Source organism: Eschrichtius robustus, chromosome 19, assembly GCF_028021215.1.
Source record: "Eschrichtius robustus isolate mEscRob2 chromosome 19, mEscRob2.pri, whole genome shotgun sequence".
In the NCBI taxonomy this organism is placed as follows: domain Eukaryota; kingdom Metazoa; phylum Chordata; class Mammalia; order Artiodactyla; family Eschrichtiidae; genus Eschrichtius; species Eschrichtius robustus.
In genome coordinates, this window is record NC_090842.1 from 68,531,260 (window position 1) to 68,552,157 (window position 20,898).

General features: G+C 42.8%; 1 protein-coding gene across 1 annotated transcript; it reads right to left on the reverse strand.

Annotated features, from left to right (window-relative positions):
• Positions 1-4,188: 4,188 nt before the first annotated feature.
• Positions 4,189-20,881, reverse strand: DUXA (double homeobox A). The gene is made up of 6 exons (XM_068527199.1): positions 20,735-20,881; positions 19,943-20,021; positions 6,957-7,111; positions 5,757-5,859; positions 5,205-5,350; positions 4,189-4,287 (listed from the first exon to the last, which is right to left on the reverse strand). The coding sequence occupies exons 1-6, from the start codon at positions 20,879-20,881 to the stop codon at positions 4,189-4,191; spliced, it is 729 nt and encodes a 242-aa protein (XP_068383300.1).
• Positions 20,882-20,898: the final 17 nt, after the last annotated feature.

Consider the following 20,898-nt stretch of genomic DNA (forward strand, 5'->3'; position numbering starts at 1 on the left):
CTCAGTTTTATTGTAAAACTAAAACTGCTCTAAAAAAATAAAACCTTTGGGAATTCCCTGGTGGTCCAGTGGTTAGGACTCTGTGCTTCCATTGCAGGGAGCCAGAGTTCAATCCCTGGTGGGGGAACTAAGATCCCACAGGCCTCTCTGCCAAAAAGAAAAGAAAAAGAAATTATCTTAAAAAAACAGAAGACCCTCCTACGCCCCAGAAATTTAAAAACAGAATTATCAAAAACAATCTTGGGTCAAAAAGACAATCAATGACTTAAATGACAAATAATTGTAAAGCAAAGTGCACATAGTATTTTTTTTTTTTAAACGGGGGAGGGGTTTTTTTGTTTTGTTTTTGTTTTTTTTTTTTTGTTTTTATATCTACTTTATTTATTTATTTATTTATTTATTTATTTATTTATTTATTTATTTGGCTGTGTTGGGTCTTCGGTTCGTGCGAGGGCTTTCTCTAGTTACGGCAAGTGGGGGCCACTCTTCATCGCGGTGCGGGGACCGCTCTTCATCGCGGTGCGCGGGCCTTTCACTATCGCGGCCCCTCCCGTTGCGGGGCACAGGCTCCAGACGCGCAGGCTCAGTAGTTGTGGCTCACGGGCCCAGCTGCTCCGTGGCATGTGGGATCTTCCCAGACCAGGGCTCGAACCGTGTCCCCTGCATTAGCAGGCAGATTCTCAACCACTGCGCCACCAGGGAAGCCCAGCACATAGTATTTTTTAAAGCTTTTCACGTACTGTTTGTCTGGAAACTACTGGAGGAGCGAACACACAAAATGAGGCAGTAAACCAAGAGAGAGGATACCAGAAACAAGGATACTCAACAAGGGGAGACGACACCCCAGCGTGAGGCTGTGAGCAAGCCGTGATAGCAAGGGGTCCACCGGGTCATGGAGGCCTCCAGGGGGAATGTCTCCGGGAAGGCACACAAAGTTGATAGAATAAATATTGAAGAGGGTAAGAGGAACCTAATACATGGGTACAGATAAGATGTTGGTATATACCATAGAGATAAACTGAGAAAAAAAGAAGCAGAAGTTCGACTGCACCTTTGAAATGACTCTGTACCAAGACCATGAGGCAAAGATGGGCTCAGCTAGAGCACAGAGAAGAAAGCTGAGAACGGAAAATGATAAGGTCAGAATGTAACCATGGTCCCATGATGCCGAGGATTCGAGGCCATTGAAAGTATTGGGGGAGTCCTGGGTGCAGCACTTTCTAACATGAAAATTCAAAACTCCAACATACAAATATAAAACGTTTGACTTCTAAGGCAGCAAAAAGAACAGCCTACCTCCAGTGGAATCTGATATAAACTGTCTAGGCTGATTCCCAGTGCCTGTGACCTCTTCTTCTCCTTGGGTGTACTGGAAATGAAAAGACCTGAGTACTTTTGATGGTGTAAATGAACCATCATAATAAATTTAATCAGCCCCACCTACCTCATGCCAACATCTTAATCCAGTCAGAAAACAAAGACAGCACTCATATCCCATCAGAAGCAGCAAGCCCCACCTATTCTAATCTTATCAGACCTCTTCAACTACAATTTCCATAAGATCTCATGAACGCCAATAAAAGCTGCAGGGGCTTCCCTGGTGGCGCAGTGGTTGAGAATCTGCCTGCCAATGCAGGGGACACGGGTTCGAGCCCTGGTCTGGGAAGATCCCACATGCCGCGGAGCAACTAGGCCCGTGAGCCACAATTACTGAGCCTGTGCGTCCGGAGCCTGTGCTCCGCAACAAGAGGGGCTGTGACAGTGAGAGGCCCGCGCACCGCGATGAAGAGTGGCCCCCACTTGCCACAACTAGAGAAAGCCCTCGCACAGAAACAATGACCCAACACAGCCAAAAATAAATAAATTAATTAATTAAAAAAAAAAAAAGAAGGGTGCCCAGCACAAAGTGATTGGATATGTTCATTATTATCTTTACCTTGAGAGTTGCCATCCCACAGGCAGATTCAGGGGTTTCCCAGCAGATGAGGTGGAGGGGACATTTCACATGCATCTTAACCCTGAAGTATCTAGAACTGATGTTATCCTCTAACTCACAACCCCAACTTCTCTTCCGTGAGCCTCCTCTCTTACTTGCCCTGCTTATTCTCCAAATGGATGCCCTTTTAAGCTTAAACAGATTATAAACCGTTCAATGGCCCATCGTTTTCCCTTTCTGTTAAATCTCAAATTCCCACAAAGGGCTACCTCTCCTGCCACCCCACCCGCCCCCACCTTGCTTAGCTTTAACCTCCTCACCAGCGTCATATCAGACAGTCTTTCTTCTGGTCCTTGGATATTTTCTTTCTTTCCTACCTGAGGACTCTTACCAATATTCATGTTTTCTTTTAGGTGCCTTAGTGTAAAATTTTAAGTTTCTTCATTTGGGCCATGTATATTCTCTTGAAATTTATCCTTATAGTTTGGTTCTGTTGTGATAAAGATATAGGTTTACATTATACGTTCTAACTTATTAATGCCATCAAATAAATAGGTACCAGTGTTTTGAGGAGCACATTTATTAAATCAGAAAGACTCTGTGCATGTTTTTTTTTTTTAATTTACTTATTTTTGGCTGCGTTGGGTCTTCGTTGCTGCGCGCAGGGGCTATTCTTCGTTGTGGTGCATGGGCTTCTCATTGGGGTGGCTTCTCTTGTTGTGGAGCATGGGCTCTAGGCACGTGTGCTTCAGTAGCTGTGGTGCACGGGCTTAGTTGCTCCGCGGCATGTGGGATCTTCCCAGAGCAGGGCTCGAACCCATGTCCCCTGCATTGGCAGGCGGATTCTTAACCACTGTGCCACCAGGGAAGCCCTCTGTTCATGTATTCTTGAATGAAATGGTTACTAAAACGCTTTCCAGATCTGCACTGATCAATAGGATAGCCACTAGCCACATGTAGCTATATAAATTTTAATTAAAAATTAATTGAATTAAAAATTCAGTTCCTGTCACATTAGCACATTTCTAGTGCCCAGAAGTCCACTGTGGCTTGTGGCTACTATATTGTTTTTGATTTTTTTGTGTGGCTACTATATTGGGCATCCTATTTGGCTTCTGGACCCAATTCCAATGTGTGGAGGTGGGGGGGGGGGTTCCCCTGACACTACCAAGCAATGCTGGGGACACCAGCTGGGTATCCTACAATTCAACCCAATTCTGACTCTTATCTACTTGGAGATAGTATCATATTCCACAGGTTAGGGGCTCAGTCCTAAGACTCTGTTACTGAACTCAGGTTCTGCTGCTTGTCACTCAGGAATCCAATACAGAGAGACTAGCGTTGAGTAAAAACAAAGATAGCTTTATTGAGGAAGCCGACCATCCTGGGGAGAAGCTAGACTCATGTTCCAAAAAAACAAATCCCCACTGCTGATCAAGGGCAAGAGATTTTTTTTTTTTTTTTTTTTTTTTTTTTTTAGGGCAAGAGATTTTAAAGGGGAATTTCAGGAATGCACAGGTCTGCGGGGGTGGCTGCGTGAAGAGTAGCACAGTCATCTCTGACAATCATCTTGAAATTGTTCACGTGGTGGTCTGATCAACATCATCTTGATTGTTTTAAGTACAGTTAATCTTCAATTCCAGGGTCAGTTTGTTTCCACTTCCTTGAGGTGAGTTCTCAGAATTGTGTAAGATGGAGAAGCTTATGTTGTGGCTACAGTCTGGTCATCATGTAGTTAACTTCTTCCTTCTGGTGGGGTTTCAGTATCTACAAAACAGCTTAAAGGATATGGCTCAGAATATGATCTATAGCCTTGAGAAGGAACTAAAGATCCTTGACTTCGCTTAATAGCTGAAGTATTATTTCATCTTGTTTGACTGTTTTCCTTCATTTCTGCATTTTTCTCATTTCTCTGATTTAAATTTATTATTCAGCTAAAGTTTTTCTACAGATAAAAAGCAGGCAGAGGATATGGGGGTGGGGGGAATCTGTCCTGGGAAATCACCATAAGGTCCTGCTCCGTTACAACTCCTCCGACTTCAGAGGCCAATCTCAAGTTCAGGTTGTTAGCTGTACTTCTGACCACCAGGCTATAAATCAGAGTTTCCCACGAACCCCTCTCCTTGGGTCTGATTAATTTGCTACAGTGGAAGCTGGAGTTGACTACACCATGTGGAAGGACTGAGCACTCAGGAGACTCCACTTGTGAGCCAAATTGGGAACAACAGGCTGCTACCTTGAATGCTCCCATCTCAGAGATCTTGTCCCTGGTTTTGTCTTTGGGCTGAAGCTTCTTCAGGTTCTCTTTTTTTCTGGATATGGAGTCTAGATCTTCGGTTTTGAAACCAAATCTAAGTGGGTAAAACAAAGAGATTTAATGAAAACAATTGATGTCATGCAAGCCTCACCATTGCTCTTCTCATAAGGCAAAGGGGAGGAAGAGGTGGCTTCCTTTAGGCCTAATTCCCAAATCATTGACATTCCATACGATGTCTGGGAAAGTCTATCATGTCTCAAGATAAAGCTCAAGATTCTGAATCTTGTACCGAGTCCCTTTATGATCTAGTGATGGGTTTCATATCCTGAAAGTCCCCACGATCCCCTCATTACAAGTATTAGTCTTTCCCTAAAGTGCCATGCCTGTATTGCAACTCTTTCCTCTGCCTGGAATTCTCTTTCCACTTCTTTTCTTCCTCTCTAAAACACCTATTTTTATTCCATGATGCAGGATAGAGTAATATCTTCTAGGAAGACATTTTTCTTTTTTCTCTTTTTTTTTTGTCTGCACCGCATGGCATGCAGGATCTTAGTTCCCCGACCAGGGATCGAACCTGTGCCCCCTGCAGTGGAAGCACAGACACTTAACCACTGAACCGCCAGGGATGTCCCAAGGAAGACATTTTTCTTTCCATAAGATGTAATTAATTGCTGTAGTAGTTTCACAGCTACTACTTTTGGTTTTCAGAGGTTCCAAGTAGAATAAACACAGGTCTATTGTAGGAGCCCCAAAACCAGACTTTAGAAAAGTCACCTAATAGCACTGAACTTTGACCTCCTTCCTGAAGGCATATATTGATACCACTCTACAGATGAATGATTGATTGTTTTGGAAGAGCTGCACCTATGTAGCCCTGTATCCAAACCAGAAATCCCATTTTCCCATCTGTCCTGCTTATGATATCTATGAGAATTAATCCCTGTTGGAGAAGTCATTCCGAGATGTCTCATTATATATGTTCCTACCAATATCAAATTCCTTATCACTTGCCTGGACTCTAGACTCTGGAATCCCAATATCTTCAGCAAGTTGCTCTCTGGAATCAATCCCAGGATAAGGGTTTTCCATGAACGCATTCATGAGAGTTTGTAATTGGGAAGAAGTGTAGCTGGTACGACATCGTCTGTCTCTCATACCTGGAGGAGGTGAAAGATTGAAGGCAGAGAGACATTTGAGATCAGTTTACATATTAAAACAAGGAACCCAAACACATCCCACCATCCAACTTGGAACATGTTGCCTCTCCTTGGGAGGGCCTTGTCCCAGCCTATTCAAGACGGAAGGTTCTAGAGGAGAGGCAATATTTGGCTGAGTTGCTGGACTCCAGTGCAAATCAGGTAAGCCTCAGAAGGTCCCTGGACCTTGTGAGGAAGAATTTCCAGGGGCCATGTTGAGCCCTTTGCTACCAAAGACCCTGAACAGGAGGCCCTGTAGGAGAAAACATTCTTTTCCCACTCAGAGCAGTAGTTGGCTTCACTATAAAAAGGCACTTGGGTGCCCAAGAGGCTCTGCTGGGTAGCAGGACTGGAGCAGGCTATTTACCTTGAATATTCTCTTCAGGGTAAACTCGGTCTTGTCTTAAGTCTAAGTTCTTCTCAGGTCTTTTCAGGAACCTGTGCCTAGCTCTTCGATTCTGAAACCAGATCTACAAGAGGAAAAGAAAATGAGAGAATTAAGCATGTTTATGTCATCTCAGCCCCATTGCTGCCTTTCTCCAAAGGGAGTGATTCTGGGAATTCCCTGGCAGTCCAGTGGTTAGAACTCTGTGCTTCCACTACAGGGGGCATGGGTTCAATCCCTGGTTGGGGAACTAAGATCCCATATGCCTCGACGTGGCCAAAAAAAAAAGGGGGGGGGGGTGAGTGATTCTTATGAGCCCTAAGCTCAGGATTATTATTACTGATCCCTGTCACATTTGACTAAGTCTTAGATCAAGGCTTGGCATTTAGCATCTTCATGACCTGGTCCCAACATGACTTGCTATAATAATCTTTTTAAGTTAATAAATAGATGCTGCAATTATTATGTATTTAAGAACCCCCTCCAGCCTAAATCTGCAATGGCACACCAGTCCACTACTCCCTGGTCTATTGTATTTCATTGAAAGGGGAAGGTTAACCCTCACATCACCCACAATTCCTCTGGAATCTTACCATGTCGTCAGACACTTGCCTATCTGTGACCACATCGCTTATAATGACTTACTTGGATTTACACCCTGGAATAAGTGTGCCACCACACCACATACCTCCTCTTTTCTGGAGGTGTACCTACATATTTCTTGCCCACTCCTGGGAGCTCCTTCACCCTCAGTATCCACATTCGTGAAGTGAGATTAAGAGCAACATCCTTGGGAGTTCATTCTGAGTGTCAAGTAGGACACGCCACTCAAAGCCCTTTTCATGGGACTTCCCTGGTGGCACAGTGGTTAGGACTCCACACTCCCAATGCAAGGGGCCCAGGTTCAATCCCTGGTCAGGGAACTAGATCCCACATGCATGCCGCAACTAAGTGTTCACACGCCACAACTAAGGAGCCCGTGAGCCACAATTAAGGAGCCCGCCTGCTGCAACTAAGGAGCCCATGTGCCACAATTAAGACCCGGTGCAACCAAATTAATAAATAATAAATATTTTTTTTTAAAAAAAGCCCTTGTCACACTGGCACATGATATGTGCTCACTGAATGGTTCCCCCCTCCCTTTCTATTTCTCATCTTGGAGATACAGAACTTGTAACTTACCTGGATCCTAGACTCTTCAGTGTTGACTTCCAAAGCAAGTCTTTGTTTGGCGGCATAACCCGGGTAAGGTTTTTTGTTGAATGCATCGATGAGGATTTTCAATTGCTCTTCTGTGAATTTGGTGCGGCTGCGTCTACACTTTGTGGCCACGGCCTCTGTGGAAAGATTAGGAGAGAGGCATAAAATAGGCCATTTTATGTATTCAAACTTCAGGTTCGAGCTTGTCTCTCATTTCCTCTTTTCATTTTGAATCCACGAGAACCCAGGAGGAAAGAACTCTCAATTATAAAGCCCTTAAGCACACAAGGGTGATTCTTCAACTTCTTCAGCTGATCTGAATGCCATGACTAGGGAGTCAAGGTCTTCTGTTTTCAAACAACATGAAAAATTGATGTGTTCTGTTCATATGGATCAAGAACAATATGAGTCAAGAAAATGCAGGCGAGGGGCTTCCCTGGTGGCTCTGTGGTTAGGAACCCACCTGCCAATGCAGGGGACACAGGTTTGAGCCCTGGTCCGGGAAGATCCCACATGCCACGGAGCAACTAAGCCCGTGTGCCACAACTACTGAGCCTGTGCTCTAGAGCCCACGAGCCACAACTACTGAAGCCCGCGTGCCACAACTACTGAAGCCTGCGTGCCTAGAGCCCGTGCTCCACAACGAGAGAAGCCACTGCAATGAGAAGCCTGCATACCACAACGAAGAGTAGCCCCCACTCGCCGCAACTAGAGAAAGCCCACGCACAGCAACGAAGACCCAACGCAGCCGAAAATAAAATAATAAATGAATTAATTAATTTAAATAAATAAATATCATTTAAAAAATAAAACATAGTATGGGGAGTTCCCATATATTGCACACCCAGTTTCCCCTATTATTAACATCTTATATCAGTACTGTACATTTGTCACAACTAATGAATCAATATTGATACATTATTAGTAACTGAAGTCCACACTTAGAATTGGGATAGCTATAGCCTCCAAAATCAATGTGAAAGGGTAGTGTTGGATACAGAAAATGACTTACTATATGAAGAAAAATTAAGTTGGGTCACACAATATACAGTATATAAAAATAAATGCCAAAAAATTAAATACATATGAAAGCTAAAAATAGAAAGATAATGTACAAGAAAACCTATGTTATATTGAGATAGAAAAAGTTATATACTAAATAAGATACCAAAATGCATAATGGGAAAAATTGCTGGAACTAAAGATATCGTAATTGAAACCTTCAGTTCAAAAAGGTAGAAAACCAGATAAAAGTCAGCAGCTTGCAATGATGGGGGTAAGGTGGGGAGATCAGAACCCTTCTTGAGAGCTGGGTGGAATGTAATTTATTTAAGATTATCTGTAGGGCAATCAGGGTATGATTGTTTAAATTATGTATAGTAAGTAATTGTAACCCTGCAATCCATTTCTTGCCTACATCTACATGACATTTTTCAGAATGCTGTTTGTAGTAACAGCTGAAGCAACTGAATGCCCATTGCTAGGAGAATGGATAAGTAAAATATGGTATATTCCCGTGATAGAATTTTATGCATAAGACCAAAGTAATGAGGAAAAAATGACAGAGAAATAAGATAGATAGGAAGAGCAAGAAGGCTATAAGTCTGGAGAAGAGGAAACAAAGCAGAAACAGATGAGGTCCTAGACCTCCCAGGCAGGGCAGATTATATAGGACCTCTTCCGACCATGTGCCTTTGACTCTTAGTATGGTGGGAAGTCACCGAGGGGTTTGGAGTAGATAAAAGACTTGATCTGACAGTTTGATAAGATCACACGGGCTACAGGGTTGAGAACAGATTAGATCAGGGTCAGAATGGAAGCAGAGAGGTCAATTCTTGCAATAATCCAGTGACGAGGGCTTCCCTGGTGGCGCAGTGGTTAAGAATCCGCCTGCCAATGCAGGGGACACGGGTTCGAGCCCTGGTCTGGGAAGATCCCACATGCCGCGGAGCAACTAAGCCCCTGCACCACAACTACTGAGCCTGAGCTCTAGAGCCCACAAGCCACAACTACTGAGCCCACGTGCCACAACTACTGAAGCCCACGCGCCTAGAGCCTGTGCTCTGCAACAAGAGAAGCCACCGCAATGAGAAGCCTGTGCACCGCACCTAAGAGTAGCCCCCACTCGCCACAACTAGAGAAAGCCCGCGTGCAGCAACAAAGACCCAACGCAGCCGAAAATTAAAAAAATAAAATAAAAAGGTAAATAAAATAAATAGATTTATAAAAAAAATAATCCAGTGACGATGGTGGAAACAGTCCAAGAAATGGTCAGAAGATCCCTAAAATATTTCGTTAAAGCCAATAGAATTTTCAGCCTGATTAGATATAGGTTATGAGAGAAAGACAAGGCCAAGGATGTTTCCTAGGTTTTTGGCATGAACAATTGACATTTCTTGTGCAAAGAAAACAATAGGAGGAAGAGTTTGGATCTGAACATCGGGAGTTCAGTTTGGGACATGTTGAGTTTGAGATGCCTGTTACAGACGAGTAAGCAGTTAGGTAGACAAAGCTGGAAGTTCAGGAGAAAAGTTCAGTCTGGAGAGAGAAATCAGGAAGCTACTTGGATTCCAAAGACATTCTGGTCTCAGGACTTTTTGATGCCTCCCTTAGTTTCTTTTAGTGCGTCTCTCTCCTTTTTCTTCTTCCCATCTATTTTTTCCTCCCATCTCCCTCCCCTAAACAATAATTTGTATTGTTTAGTTCTTACATGCCTGCATCTTTCTGAAATTCCCAATGCTTAGATGCACAGAAAACAGCATATTTTCATATTACATGAGAGAAACTGATTTTCCCTTACCCTAGCACAGTTATTTAAAAGTTTGAAAAATGGGACTCCCACAACTTCTAACAAGCCCATTATGTTTTCAGCCCAACCCACCCCCCCCCCCCAAACCAAGGAAACCACAACTGCAGTCTGATGTGTGAGGAACTTACTGTATGGAGAATTGTTTTCGGCCATCTTGGAAGGGAGCTCCGAAGCCTGGTTCCACCAAAAGAGAGATAAACAGCCCTGGTGAGGCTGGCTTTATATGATCAGCTGGGCTGTCCCCTCCCATTTACTTAAGCATACACCCACTTAATCTAGGAAGGACTAGATAGGATTTTCTTTTCTTCCCTTGATAGAGATTTAATCATTTATACCAACCTCTACACCTGAACAAGCACACTTTTGAGTACTATTTCATTTACACGTCTTTTTTTCCAATGTTTATTATATACATACATATTCTTTTTGAAATTGCTTTTTAATGGTCTTCACTTATCTTTTGAAGTGGTAGCCTTTTCTTATTAAATTAATAACTGGTACCAGGATTAGGATGAGGCAAGTGAGGCTCTCATTTCCAGGGAGCAATGTTTAAGGGAGGTGCTAAAAATTCTGTGATCAAGGTAGATAATACTTGTGGCACTAATGAACCTATCTACAAAACAGAAACAGACTCAGGCATAGAGAACAGACTTGTGGTTGCCAAGGGGGAGGGGGGTGGGGGAGGGATGGACTGAGAGTTTGCGGTTGGTAGATGCAAACTGTTACATTTAGAATGGATAAACAACAAAGTCCTAATGTGTAGCACAGGGAACTATATTGAATAGCCTGTGTTAAACCATCATGGAAAAGAATATGAAGAAAAGAATGGATTTATGTGTAAAACTGAGTCACTTTGTTGTTCAGCAGAGATTGGCACAACCTCGTAAGTCAACTCTACTTCAATTAAAAAAACTAAGTACAAAAAAATAAAATCAATTGTATGAAAAGAAAAACAGGAAAAGGAAAAAGCAAAAAAAGATAAATAATATTTGAATGCAATACTTAAAAAAAATTAATTGCAAAAAGCCCATGTTTACAAAATATAAAAATTATAAATAAAAACAGGATCCCATCCTGCACTGGCAGGAATTATGCATGTGAGGGCATACGTGCAATTGCTTTCCTTTGCAATCTTCTCAAGGTCATTGATCAGTCCTGAGGGAAGTTGACAAGATTGTTCAATTGTTTATAGCTGTCTTCCACAGCACTGCAGGATAAAAGAGAAATTTTAATTTATTGCCATATAAGTTTGTGTGATTCAGGAGACGTCAAAGTGTCAGGTGACACTACCAAGGAGGCCCAATACTTTAAGCAGCACCTTTGTTCCACAAGGGCGATGATGCACTTAAGAGATGAAAACATGACCATGGAAACTAATGTAAAGAAGCTGATGAGAATTCCCTGGCGGTCCAGTGGTTAGGACTCTGCCCTTTCACTGCCAGGACCTGGGTTTGATCCCTGGTCAGGGAACTAAGATCCTCAGCAAGCCTCAGCGGTGTGGCTAAGGGAAAAAAAACCAAAAACTGAGTCCCTTATAGAGCCACCTAAGCCATCTAGTAAGTAGAGAAAACCACTTAGAGAGCTAAAGCAATCTCCTTGAGAGGTGTAAGCTAATAACTGCTTCTAGGCATGAGCCTCTGCCATGAATATTTTCTCATAAATTTCCTCTTAACTAACTGTCGTTTACAAGTGTGCAACATTGAGAACCCACTCAGGCACAAACCCCTCCTCGAGATGCCTCCATAAGAATGTAAGCCAATCCCTCATAATAAATCTCTTTCTATCTATATATCTTTCCTGTTTGTTCTCTTTCTCTGAAGACCCCTGATTAACACAGATTTGGGAACCAAGAGTGGTTCTACAGGAAGAGAATTTAAGGATGAGTTTTCTGAATTGGTTCTTGGGTTTCTAGAATTGGCTCTCTAATCACATTAGATTTAAAGATGATGATGGCTCTCTTTCTAGTAGTAAAGAGAGCACAGATAGTAAATACATGGTGTGGGTTGTTTATAGAGATACACAAAATATCTCTGAGGGGATTCAGGATAGAGGAGAACAGGATACTGGCCCTAGATAGTTAAGGTGTATATCAAAGGAATAATTTCAATAAGCCCAGACTCCTGTGTCTTCCCATACGTAGAAATGCACTAAGTTCATTAACTTGAGATGTCTGGTATTTTTAAAAAATTATTTACTTATTTATTTATTTGGCTGCATCGGGTGTTAGTTGCAGCGCTCAGGCTCTTCTCTAGTTGTGGTGAGGGCTCCAGAGCGTGCAGGCTTCGGTGCTCTGCGGCATGTGGGATCTTCCCGAACCAGGGCTCGAACCTGTGTCCCTTGCACTGGCAGGCGGATTCTTAACCACTGCGCCACCAGGGAAGCCCCCCGCTGGTATTCTTTAATTAGCAGTAATCTTTTGAGCTTCAACTACCTGGATTTTTGTTTTGTTTTGCTTTTCGCAAAAAATTCTACATATCCTGTCTCCTCTGTTACCTCTCAGAACAGTACCTCAGCACTGAGAGGCTGTATCCCTGACATAAGTCCTCAGTAAATTCTCAGAATAAAATACAATTCCCAACATTTTTTTTTAATTTTTGAATTTTATTTTATTTATTTTTTTATACAGCAGGTTCTTATTAGTCATCCATTTTATACACATCAGTGTATACATGTCAATCCCAATCGCCCAATTCATCACACCACCACCCCACCCCCTGCCACTTTCCCCCTTTGGTGTCCATACGTTTGTTCTCTACATCTGTGTCTCAATTTCTGCCCTGCAAACCGGTTCATCTGTACCATTTTTCTAGGTTCCACATGTATGCGTTAATATACGGTATTTGTTTTTCTCTTTCTGACTTACTTCATTCGGTATGACAGTCTCTAGATCCATCCACGTCTCTACAAATGACCCAGTTTCGTTCCTTTTTATGGCTGAGTAATATTCCATTGTGTATATATACCACATCTTCTTTATCCATTCATCTGTCGATGAGCATTTAGGTTGCTTTCATGACCTGGCTATTGTAAATAGTGCTGCAATGAACATTGGGGTGCATGTGTCTTTTTGCAATTCCCAACTTTTAAGTTGTACTTTTTTTTTCAGTCGACAGTTTTGACTGCCAATGAAGTGACCCAGAGCAGACATCTTTCCTGGTTCTCAGGTCTCCCCTTCTTTTTTTTTTTTTTTTAAACGTTTCTTTAATTAATTAATTAATTAATTTATATTTATTTATTTATTTATTTTTTGGCTGTGTTGTGTCTTCGTTTCTGCGCGAGGGCTTTCTCCAGTTGCGGCGAGCGGGGGCCACTCTTCATCGCGGTGCGCGGGCCTCTCTCTGTCGCGGCCTCTCCCGTTGCGGAGCACAGGCTCCAGACGCGCAGGCTCAGTAGTTGTGGCTCACGGGCTTAGTTGCTCCGCGGCATGTGGGATCTTCCCAGACCAGGGCTCGAACCCGTGTCCCCTGCATTGGCAGGCAGATTCTTAACCACTGCGCCACCAGGGAAGCCCTCAGGTCTCCCCTTCTTGACTGATGAAGCTAAGTTTTGTTGGGTTGTGTTAAACTCCTCTCTGGAGGCATAGATTATCCTTGAAGCTTAGTTTCAAAAAGAGGTACCTGGGTTATCCTAAGTTGAAAGACTGGGAAGATTTTTGCTCAGTGTAGACATTGAGTGGGTTATCCTAAGTTGAAAGGCTGGGATGATTTTGTTCAGTTTAGACACTGAGTAGGTTATCTTAAGTTGAAAGGCTGGGAAGAATTTGCTGGAAAGTCTCCCTAACCTAAAATCTAATTCATCATCTCTTTAAGGGTTTATCAAGGAAAAATACAAATCTTAAAAGTCTTTTCCACAAATAATAAGTCCTTAGTCATCTGAGCAAGCAAATTTAACTTATTCCAACTGTTATTTATAAACTAGTAAGTTTACATTGTAATACCTGATTCATAGCTAAGTGTTAAAGTGAAGCTATGAGAACTCTAATTTTGCCTGTTTGTATGTCTGTGTACACATCATACATTTGATATGTCTCTACCTCTGGATAATGTTACCAAAATTAAAATTTTTAAAAAGCTCTATTTAATTGACTTAATGGTAAATGCTTACAAATTCAATATTTCTAAATGTAAAAGAAACTGGCCAGAATAAATTTCAGGTTCGTGTGATCTAGGAAATATTCAATATTAAATTAATACCTGGTATTAAATCTAACTTAGGCTTGTTGGTTTAATCAATATAGATGTCTTACTTTTACTGTACCTAGGTTAACTAAAGGTCAATAAGTTCATGTTATTTCTGTTGCAGTTTGTCAGCAAGAAAAAGTTAACTTGGTACGGTGATACTTTCACAAGTTATAAAATAAAGGTAAGTGAGATAAGAGTTTTCAGGTGAACATTTTAGGAATAATTATGCTTTGGGTATGTCTATCTAAAATAGTTTCTCCAGATTTTTGGTAGCTTGAGTTTTGATACGTTAAGTTAAATGATGGGATTTCAGTGAATATCCAGGTCATTTCAAATAAGATAAAATACTGGAACATTAATTGCTAAACAGGTGTAAATTTACCTATTTTTGTCTCCTTACATGAGGGAAACTAAAGATGTTTGAATTTATTAGACATGTCTTGTACCACATTGAGGAAAGAAATTATGCTATGAGAAGATATATTTTCCTAGAGGTTATGGAATAGTCCAATCAAGAAGTGCCCCTCAATCAATTCCAAGACTTGAGCCAGTTTATAAGCTCAGAACATCTTGGATGAAGGGGAGGGAGGGTCCCCTTGAGGAAGCACCACAGTACACTACAGAAAATTTATATTGTTACTCTTTCTCCTGGTCTTCTCCAAAGCGACCTTTTACTAGGGTAAATGTCCATTACGGAAAAGGATAGAACCAGACCTTTTAGGGACTACTGGACTCTGGCTCTGAACTGACACTAATTCCAGGAGACCCAAAATGTCCCTAATCTACTAGTTATGGAGTTCAGGTGATCCAGGGAGTATTATCTCAGATCCATCTTATAGTGGGGTTCAGCGGATCCTCAAACATATCCTGTGGTTATTCCCACAGTTCCAGAATGCATAATTAGAACAGACGTACTTAGCAGATGGTAGAATTCCTACATTCCTGACCTGTGGAGTAAGGGCTTTTATGGTGGGAAAGGCCAAGTGGAAGCCATTAGGACTACCTCTACCTAGGAAAATAATTAAAAGACGTACTACTTTCCTGGAGAGATTTCAGAGAGTGCCACCATCAAGGACTTGAAAGATACAGGGGTGGTGATTCCCACCACATCCCTATTCAGCTATCCTATTTAGCCTGTGAAGAAGACAGATGGATCTTGGAAAATGTCAGTGGATTAGCATAAGCTTCACCAGGTGGTGACTCCAACTGCACCTGCTGTACCAGATATGGTTTCATTGCTTGAACAAATGTACGTATCCCCTATATGTGGAATCTAAAAAACAAAACAAGGGACTTCCCTGGTGGCACAGTTGTTGGGAATCTGCCTGCCAATGCAGGGGACACGGGTTCGAGCCCTGGTCCGGGAAGATCCCACATGCCGCAGAGCAAGGAAGCCCGTGAGCGACAACTACTGAACCTGTGCTCTAGAGCCCGCGAGCCACAACTACTGAAGCCCGCACGCCTACAGCCCGTGCTCCGCAACAAGAGAAGCCACCGCAATGAGAAGCCCGCGCACCGCAACGGAGAGTAGTCCTCACTCTCTGCAACTAGAGAAAGCCCACACGCAGCAACAAAGACCCAACGCAGCCAAAAATAAATAAATAAATTTATTTATTTTAAAAAAAAACCAACCAAGTGAACAAACATAACTAAACAGAAACAAAGTCATAGATACAGAGAACAAACACTTGGTTGCCAGAACATAGAGGGATGGGGTGGGGGAAATGAGTGAAATAGGTGAGGGAGGTTAGGAGGTATAAACTTCCAGTTACAAAATAAATGAGTCATATCATTTTGGTTTTTGTGGTTTTTTAAATTTATTTTTGGCTGCGTTGGGTCTTCGTTGCTGTGCGCGGGCTTTCTCTAGTTGCAGCGAGCAGGGGCTACTCTTCATTTTGGTGCGTGTGCTTCTCATTGAGGTGGCTTCTCTTGTTGGGAGCACGGGCTCTAGGCGCGTGGGCTTCAGTAGTTGTGGCACGTGGGCTCAGTAGTTGTGGCTCACGGGATCTAGAGTGCAGGCTCAGTAGTTGTGGCGCACGAGCCTAGTTGCTCCGTGGCATGTGGGATCTTCCCGGACCAGGGCTCGAACCCGTGTCCCCTGCATTGGCAGGTGGATTCTCAACCACTGCGCCACCACGGAAGTCCCATCATTTTGGTTTTGTGCCATAAGCACAAAAAAATTTTTTTCAGTTCAAAAACTCAATTGCAGTGCTTAAAATTATACATATAATTTTTCAAGATTGTGAACCAGGGTTCCACTATACCTTATTGAAACGTCTATAGTGTGTCTGCTTTGTACTAGACATTGTTTTAAATTTTTGGTATACAGTAGTGAACAAAACAAAGAGCCTTGACCTCATGAACATCAAGAGAGGGAGACAGAAAATAAACAATAATTATAATAAACAAGCAAAGTATATATCAGAAGTTAATTGGTGCTATGACAAAGAAAATGATAAGGAAGAGAACAGTAAGGTGGACGTGGGTGCCAGAGTTGGGGGTATCGGTTTGCAATTTTTATTAGGATAATCAGGGAAGAGCTTATGGAGAAGGTGATACATGACCAAAGTCAATAAGAAGGTGAAAGTGTGAGCCCTGCGGATATGGGAGGGGGCAGGGAATGTCCTGGCATAGGATTTAAAGCAAGCGTGTATCCAGCCAGTGCATGGAGCAGGAAACTAATGTGGAGTAAAGCAGAAAGGTGTAAAAGACTGTGAGGACTTTGACTTTGACTCTGGGACGATGAGGCCATTGCAGTTGGATTTTGTATAGAAGAAGACATACTCCAAACTTATGTTGCGTATTACTTTTCTATTGCTATGTAGACGCTATCATAAATGTATGGCTTAAAACAACACACACCAAGTATTTCACATTTTTAGTGGATTAGGAGTTTGGTCATGGCTTAACTGAGTTGCCTGCCTCAAGATCTTACAAAGTTGTGCTCCAGTTGTCAGTCAGGACTGAAGTCTCAACAGAGACTCGACTGAGGAACAAGATGCTTCAAAACTCATTCAGGTTATTGCTAGAATTTATTTTCTTGTGGTTGTAGGACCGAAGGCTTTAGTTTCTTGTTGTCTGTCGATGAAGGTCACCCTCAGCTTCTAAAAACTGCCTGCAGTTCCTTATTATGTGAGCCTGCCAACATGGTTGCTTGCTTCATCAAGACTGCAAGGGATAGAGAGAGTCCAGCAAGATGGGCCTTACCCTGTACACATAATCACGCATAACCTATCACCTTTGGTATATTCTATATGTCTAGAAGCAAGTTACAGGTCTGGCCCACAATCAAGGAGAGAGGTCATACAAAGGCTAGAACACCAATAGGCAGCAATTATGAGGCCCACACTGGTCAACCTCGAGTCTATCTTCCACACATTTTTAAGAGGCTCACTCAGGTTACTGCAAGAACAGACCGTAGTGGAGTGAGAAGGTGGAGAAAACTCCCACCTCATCTCGCTCTGCCACACCCCACCATACTTTTTGTTTGTAAATGATTTCAAAATTACAGGAAAATTTTAAGAATAGCACAAAGAAACTCTGTATGCCCTTAAAATAGATTTATCAACTAACATTTTGTCACATTTGCTTTATCGTTCTCATTCTCTTTCTCCCTCCCATTATCCATCAATTTATATTTTTCTGAACCTTTTGAGAGCTTTACACTTAATGTCTCTTTCTTCCTAAATATTTGTTTGTATTTTCTGAGAAGAAAGACATTATCTTACACAACCAGAAGAAATTTCCAATATCAGAGAATTTAGCATTAAATCAATAGATACATATGATTCACATTACATTCATCATATGTAATCCACCATATGTAATAGGATCCATCATAACAATGGATCAATACTGGATTTGATCTGATCAGGCAGAAGCATGTCTTCATCTGGAGATTAAGTCTGGTTTTAGGTAGTATGTATGGGTGCCAAGTTGACAAGGAGTGGAATGTGATGGCTTGTTTTATGTGTAAACTGGACTAGGCTATACTATTCAGTTATTGGATCAAACATTAATCTAGGGTGTTGCTGTGAAGGTATTTTGTAGATGTGCTCAACATCTACAATCAGTTGACTTTAAGCAAAGGATTCTATTTTGATTAAGTGGTTGGGCCTTATCCAATCAGTTGAAAGGCCTTAAGAGGAAAAGTAAGGTTTCCCTGAGGAAGAAGTTCAGCCTCAAGACAGCAGCATTAGTTCTGGCTACAGAGTTTCCAGCCTGTCCTCTACCCTATGGATTTTGGACTTGCCAGTCCCCACAATTGCATAAATCAATTCCTTGAAATAAATCTCATATATACATAATGTATTTTATTTATATATTGCATGTACATATATATACACACATAAATATTTATAAATATGTATATTCTACTAGCTCTCTGCAGAACTGACTCATATCATACACTCTTCATTCCTTTGACCTAATTAACATCTTGTCACTATTCTTCTCTCTCATCTTAAAAAAAATTAAATCCCTTAAGGGCATATTCCTGCACTCTCTGATTCCATTTCTCAATGTGTATGCACACTCAAATCATGAAAAGTGCATTTTACTCTTTCAGCTCCACAGTTATGAAAAAAAATCATCAATGGTGACTTCTAAGATTCCCTAATATACCTCTGGGTGGACATTAGAAGCTCTAACATGAGTTTGTTGGTTTCCTGTCATCAACCACTTAATGAAGTCAGGCTGGTCCAGTGTTCATGCTCTGATCATTTTCTTCTCCAGTCTACACTCATTCCCTTGACAGTCTCATCCAGTCATGACTTGAAATAACAGTGTAAACTAACAACTCTCAAATTTATATATCCAGGCTTGAACTCTCTCCTAATGTTCAGTCATAGGTTGAAATGATTAAGTGACACATACTTTGTTTTGTGGTCTCATAAACATTTCAAATTGACCATGCTTAAAACTGGAGTCTTGAGTTTCCCTCCAAGTCTCCTCCACATGTGGCTTCCCCATCCCAGGGGATGGAAAATCCATTCTTCAGGTGATCTAGGCCAACTACACATGAAGGAGGCTCTGGGCCAAAGAAGACTCAGGAGGGTGCAGTAGACAAGTGTGCTGTGTATCAAGATGGGACTTCTGGTTTCCTCCTCAGGAGAATTTTTTTTTTTTTAAATTACAGATTCTATTTTTTTTTTTTGGGGGGGCTGTGTTGGGTCTTCGTTTCTGTGCGAGGGCTTTCTCTAGTTGCGGCGAGCGGGGGCCACTCTTCATCGCGGTGCACGGGCCTCTCACTATCGCGGTCTCTCTTGTTGTGGAGCAAGGGCTCCAGACGCGCAGGCTCAGGAGTTGTGGCTCAAGGGCCCAGTTGCTCCGCAGCATGTGGGATCTTCCCAGAGCAGGGCTCGAACCCGTGTCCCCTGCATTGGCAGGCAGATTCTCAACCACTGCGCCACCAGGGAAGCCCAGGAGAATTTTTAAGCTACCTTTTTTTTTTTAAAGACTTTTAAAAATATTTATTTATTTATTTATTTTATTTTATTTTGGCTGCGCCAGGTCTTAGTTGCGGCATGTAGACTCTTAGTTGCAGCATGCATGCAAGATCTAGTTCCCTGACCAGGGACTGAACCCCGGCCCCCTGCATTGGGAGCATGGAGTCTTACCCACTGGGTAAGTGGGTCCAGTCTTACTCACTGGACCACCAGGGAAGTCCCTAAGCTACTTTTTAAAAATCTGTTCCCCTAGAATGCTACCAAATCAAACTCGGGTTTATTCACTCCATGAACAGCAAAGCCATTCTACTGTCACTGGGTTGTGGTGAAGGAAAGTATAGCGTTTATTGCAGGGTGCCAAGCAAGGAGAACAGGCAGTTCATGCTCAAAAGACCTGAACACCCTAATGGCTTCAGGAAAGGGTTTTTAAAGACTGTTAGGGGAGAGGGTCTTAGGATGCAAGATCAGCTCATGGACAATTTTCTGATCGGTTGGTGGTGAGGTAGCAGGGTGGTGATTCAGGAATCTCACCATCAGTCTTCTGATTCCAACCAGCCTGGCTTCTGATGTGTTTGAGGTCAGCAGTTTCCACCTGGTGGGAGTCTGGGTTCTGTAAAAACAACTTAAGAACATGCATCAGACATTGTTAACTGTTTTCCTTAAGGAGAACTATGGTCTTGTGACCCCATCCCACAGGTTGACTTATTGCTTTAGTTATTATACCCTTTTCTCCTTGAATGCCTCTTCTTTGTTCCCATTGCTGCCCCTTAAATGATTAACTGTTTGAGCCCACTCTTTGGAACTGAGGGAGGCCTAGTCCGCTAAAGGTTTTTCCACAGACAAGAAGTGGGGGACGCAGAGAGGCTTGGGGGTGGGTGGGAGGAGGCTCCACAGGGTCCTGCTAGGTTTCAAGAAGAGGCTCTTGGGGATTCCCTGGCAGTCCAGTGGTTAGGACTCCCTGCTTTCACTTCTGTGGATCCCGGTTGGGTCCCTGTTTGGGGACCTAAAAAAAAGAAGAGGATCTGGCAAGGCATAAGGGGGGGAAGGGGGGAAATCACTCTGCGGGCTGCAAGCCTACGTCACAGCCCTACACCCTTTGCACCGCCCTGGGCGACTGTCCCAGCATTCCAAGCCTCAATTTCCCTGGGGCACAGCATGGACACTCTCGCCCCCACTGCCTGGTCCTCCCCACTTGAACCCACTGTTAAGAAACATACCTGGACCGGCGCTCAGTTCCTCCCGTGGCTCTTAGGTGGAGGAAGACCCTCCCCCTCCCCCCTCCGCCCCACTCCCTCCCCTCCCCCCAGTTAAGGCGCTCCTCACGTCTGCGTATCTAGGGGAGACTACATTACCCAGAGGCGTGCGTTGTGCGGCCGAGGAGGGCGCTGGCCAATGACGGCCAGTCGTAGGGGCGTTTCCTGCGGCGCACGTACGTGGGCGGGACTTCCGGTTTCTCTCAGAGGACGCCATTTGCCTCAGCGTTTCGC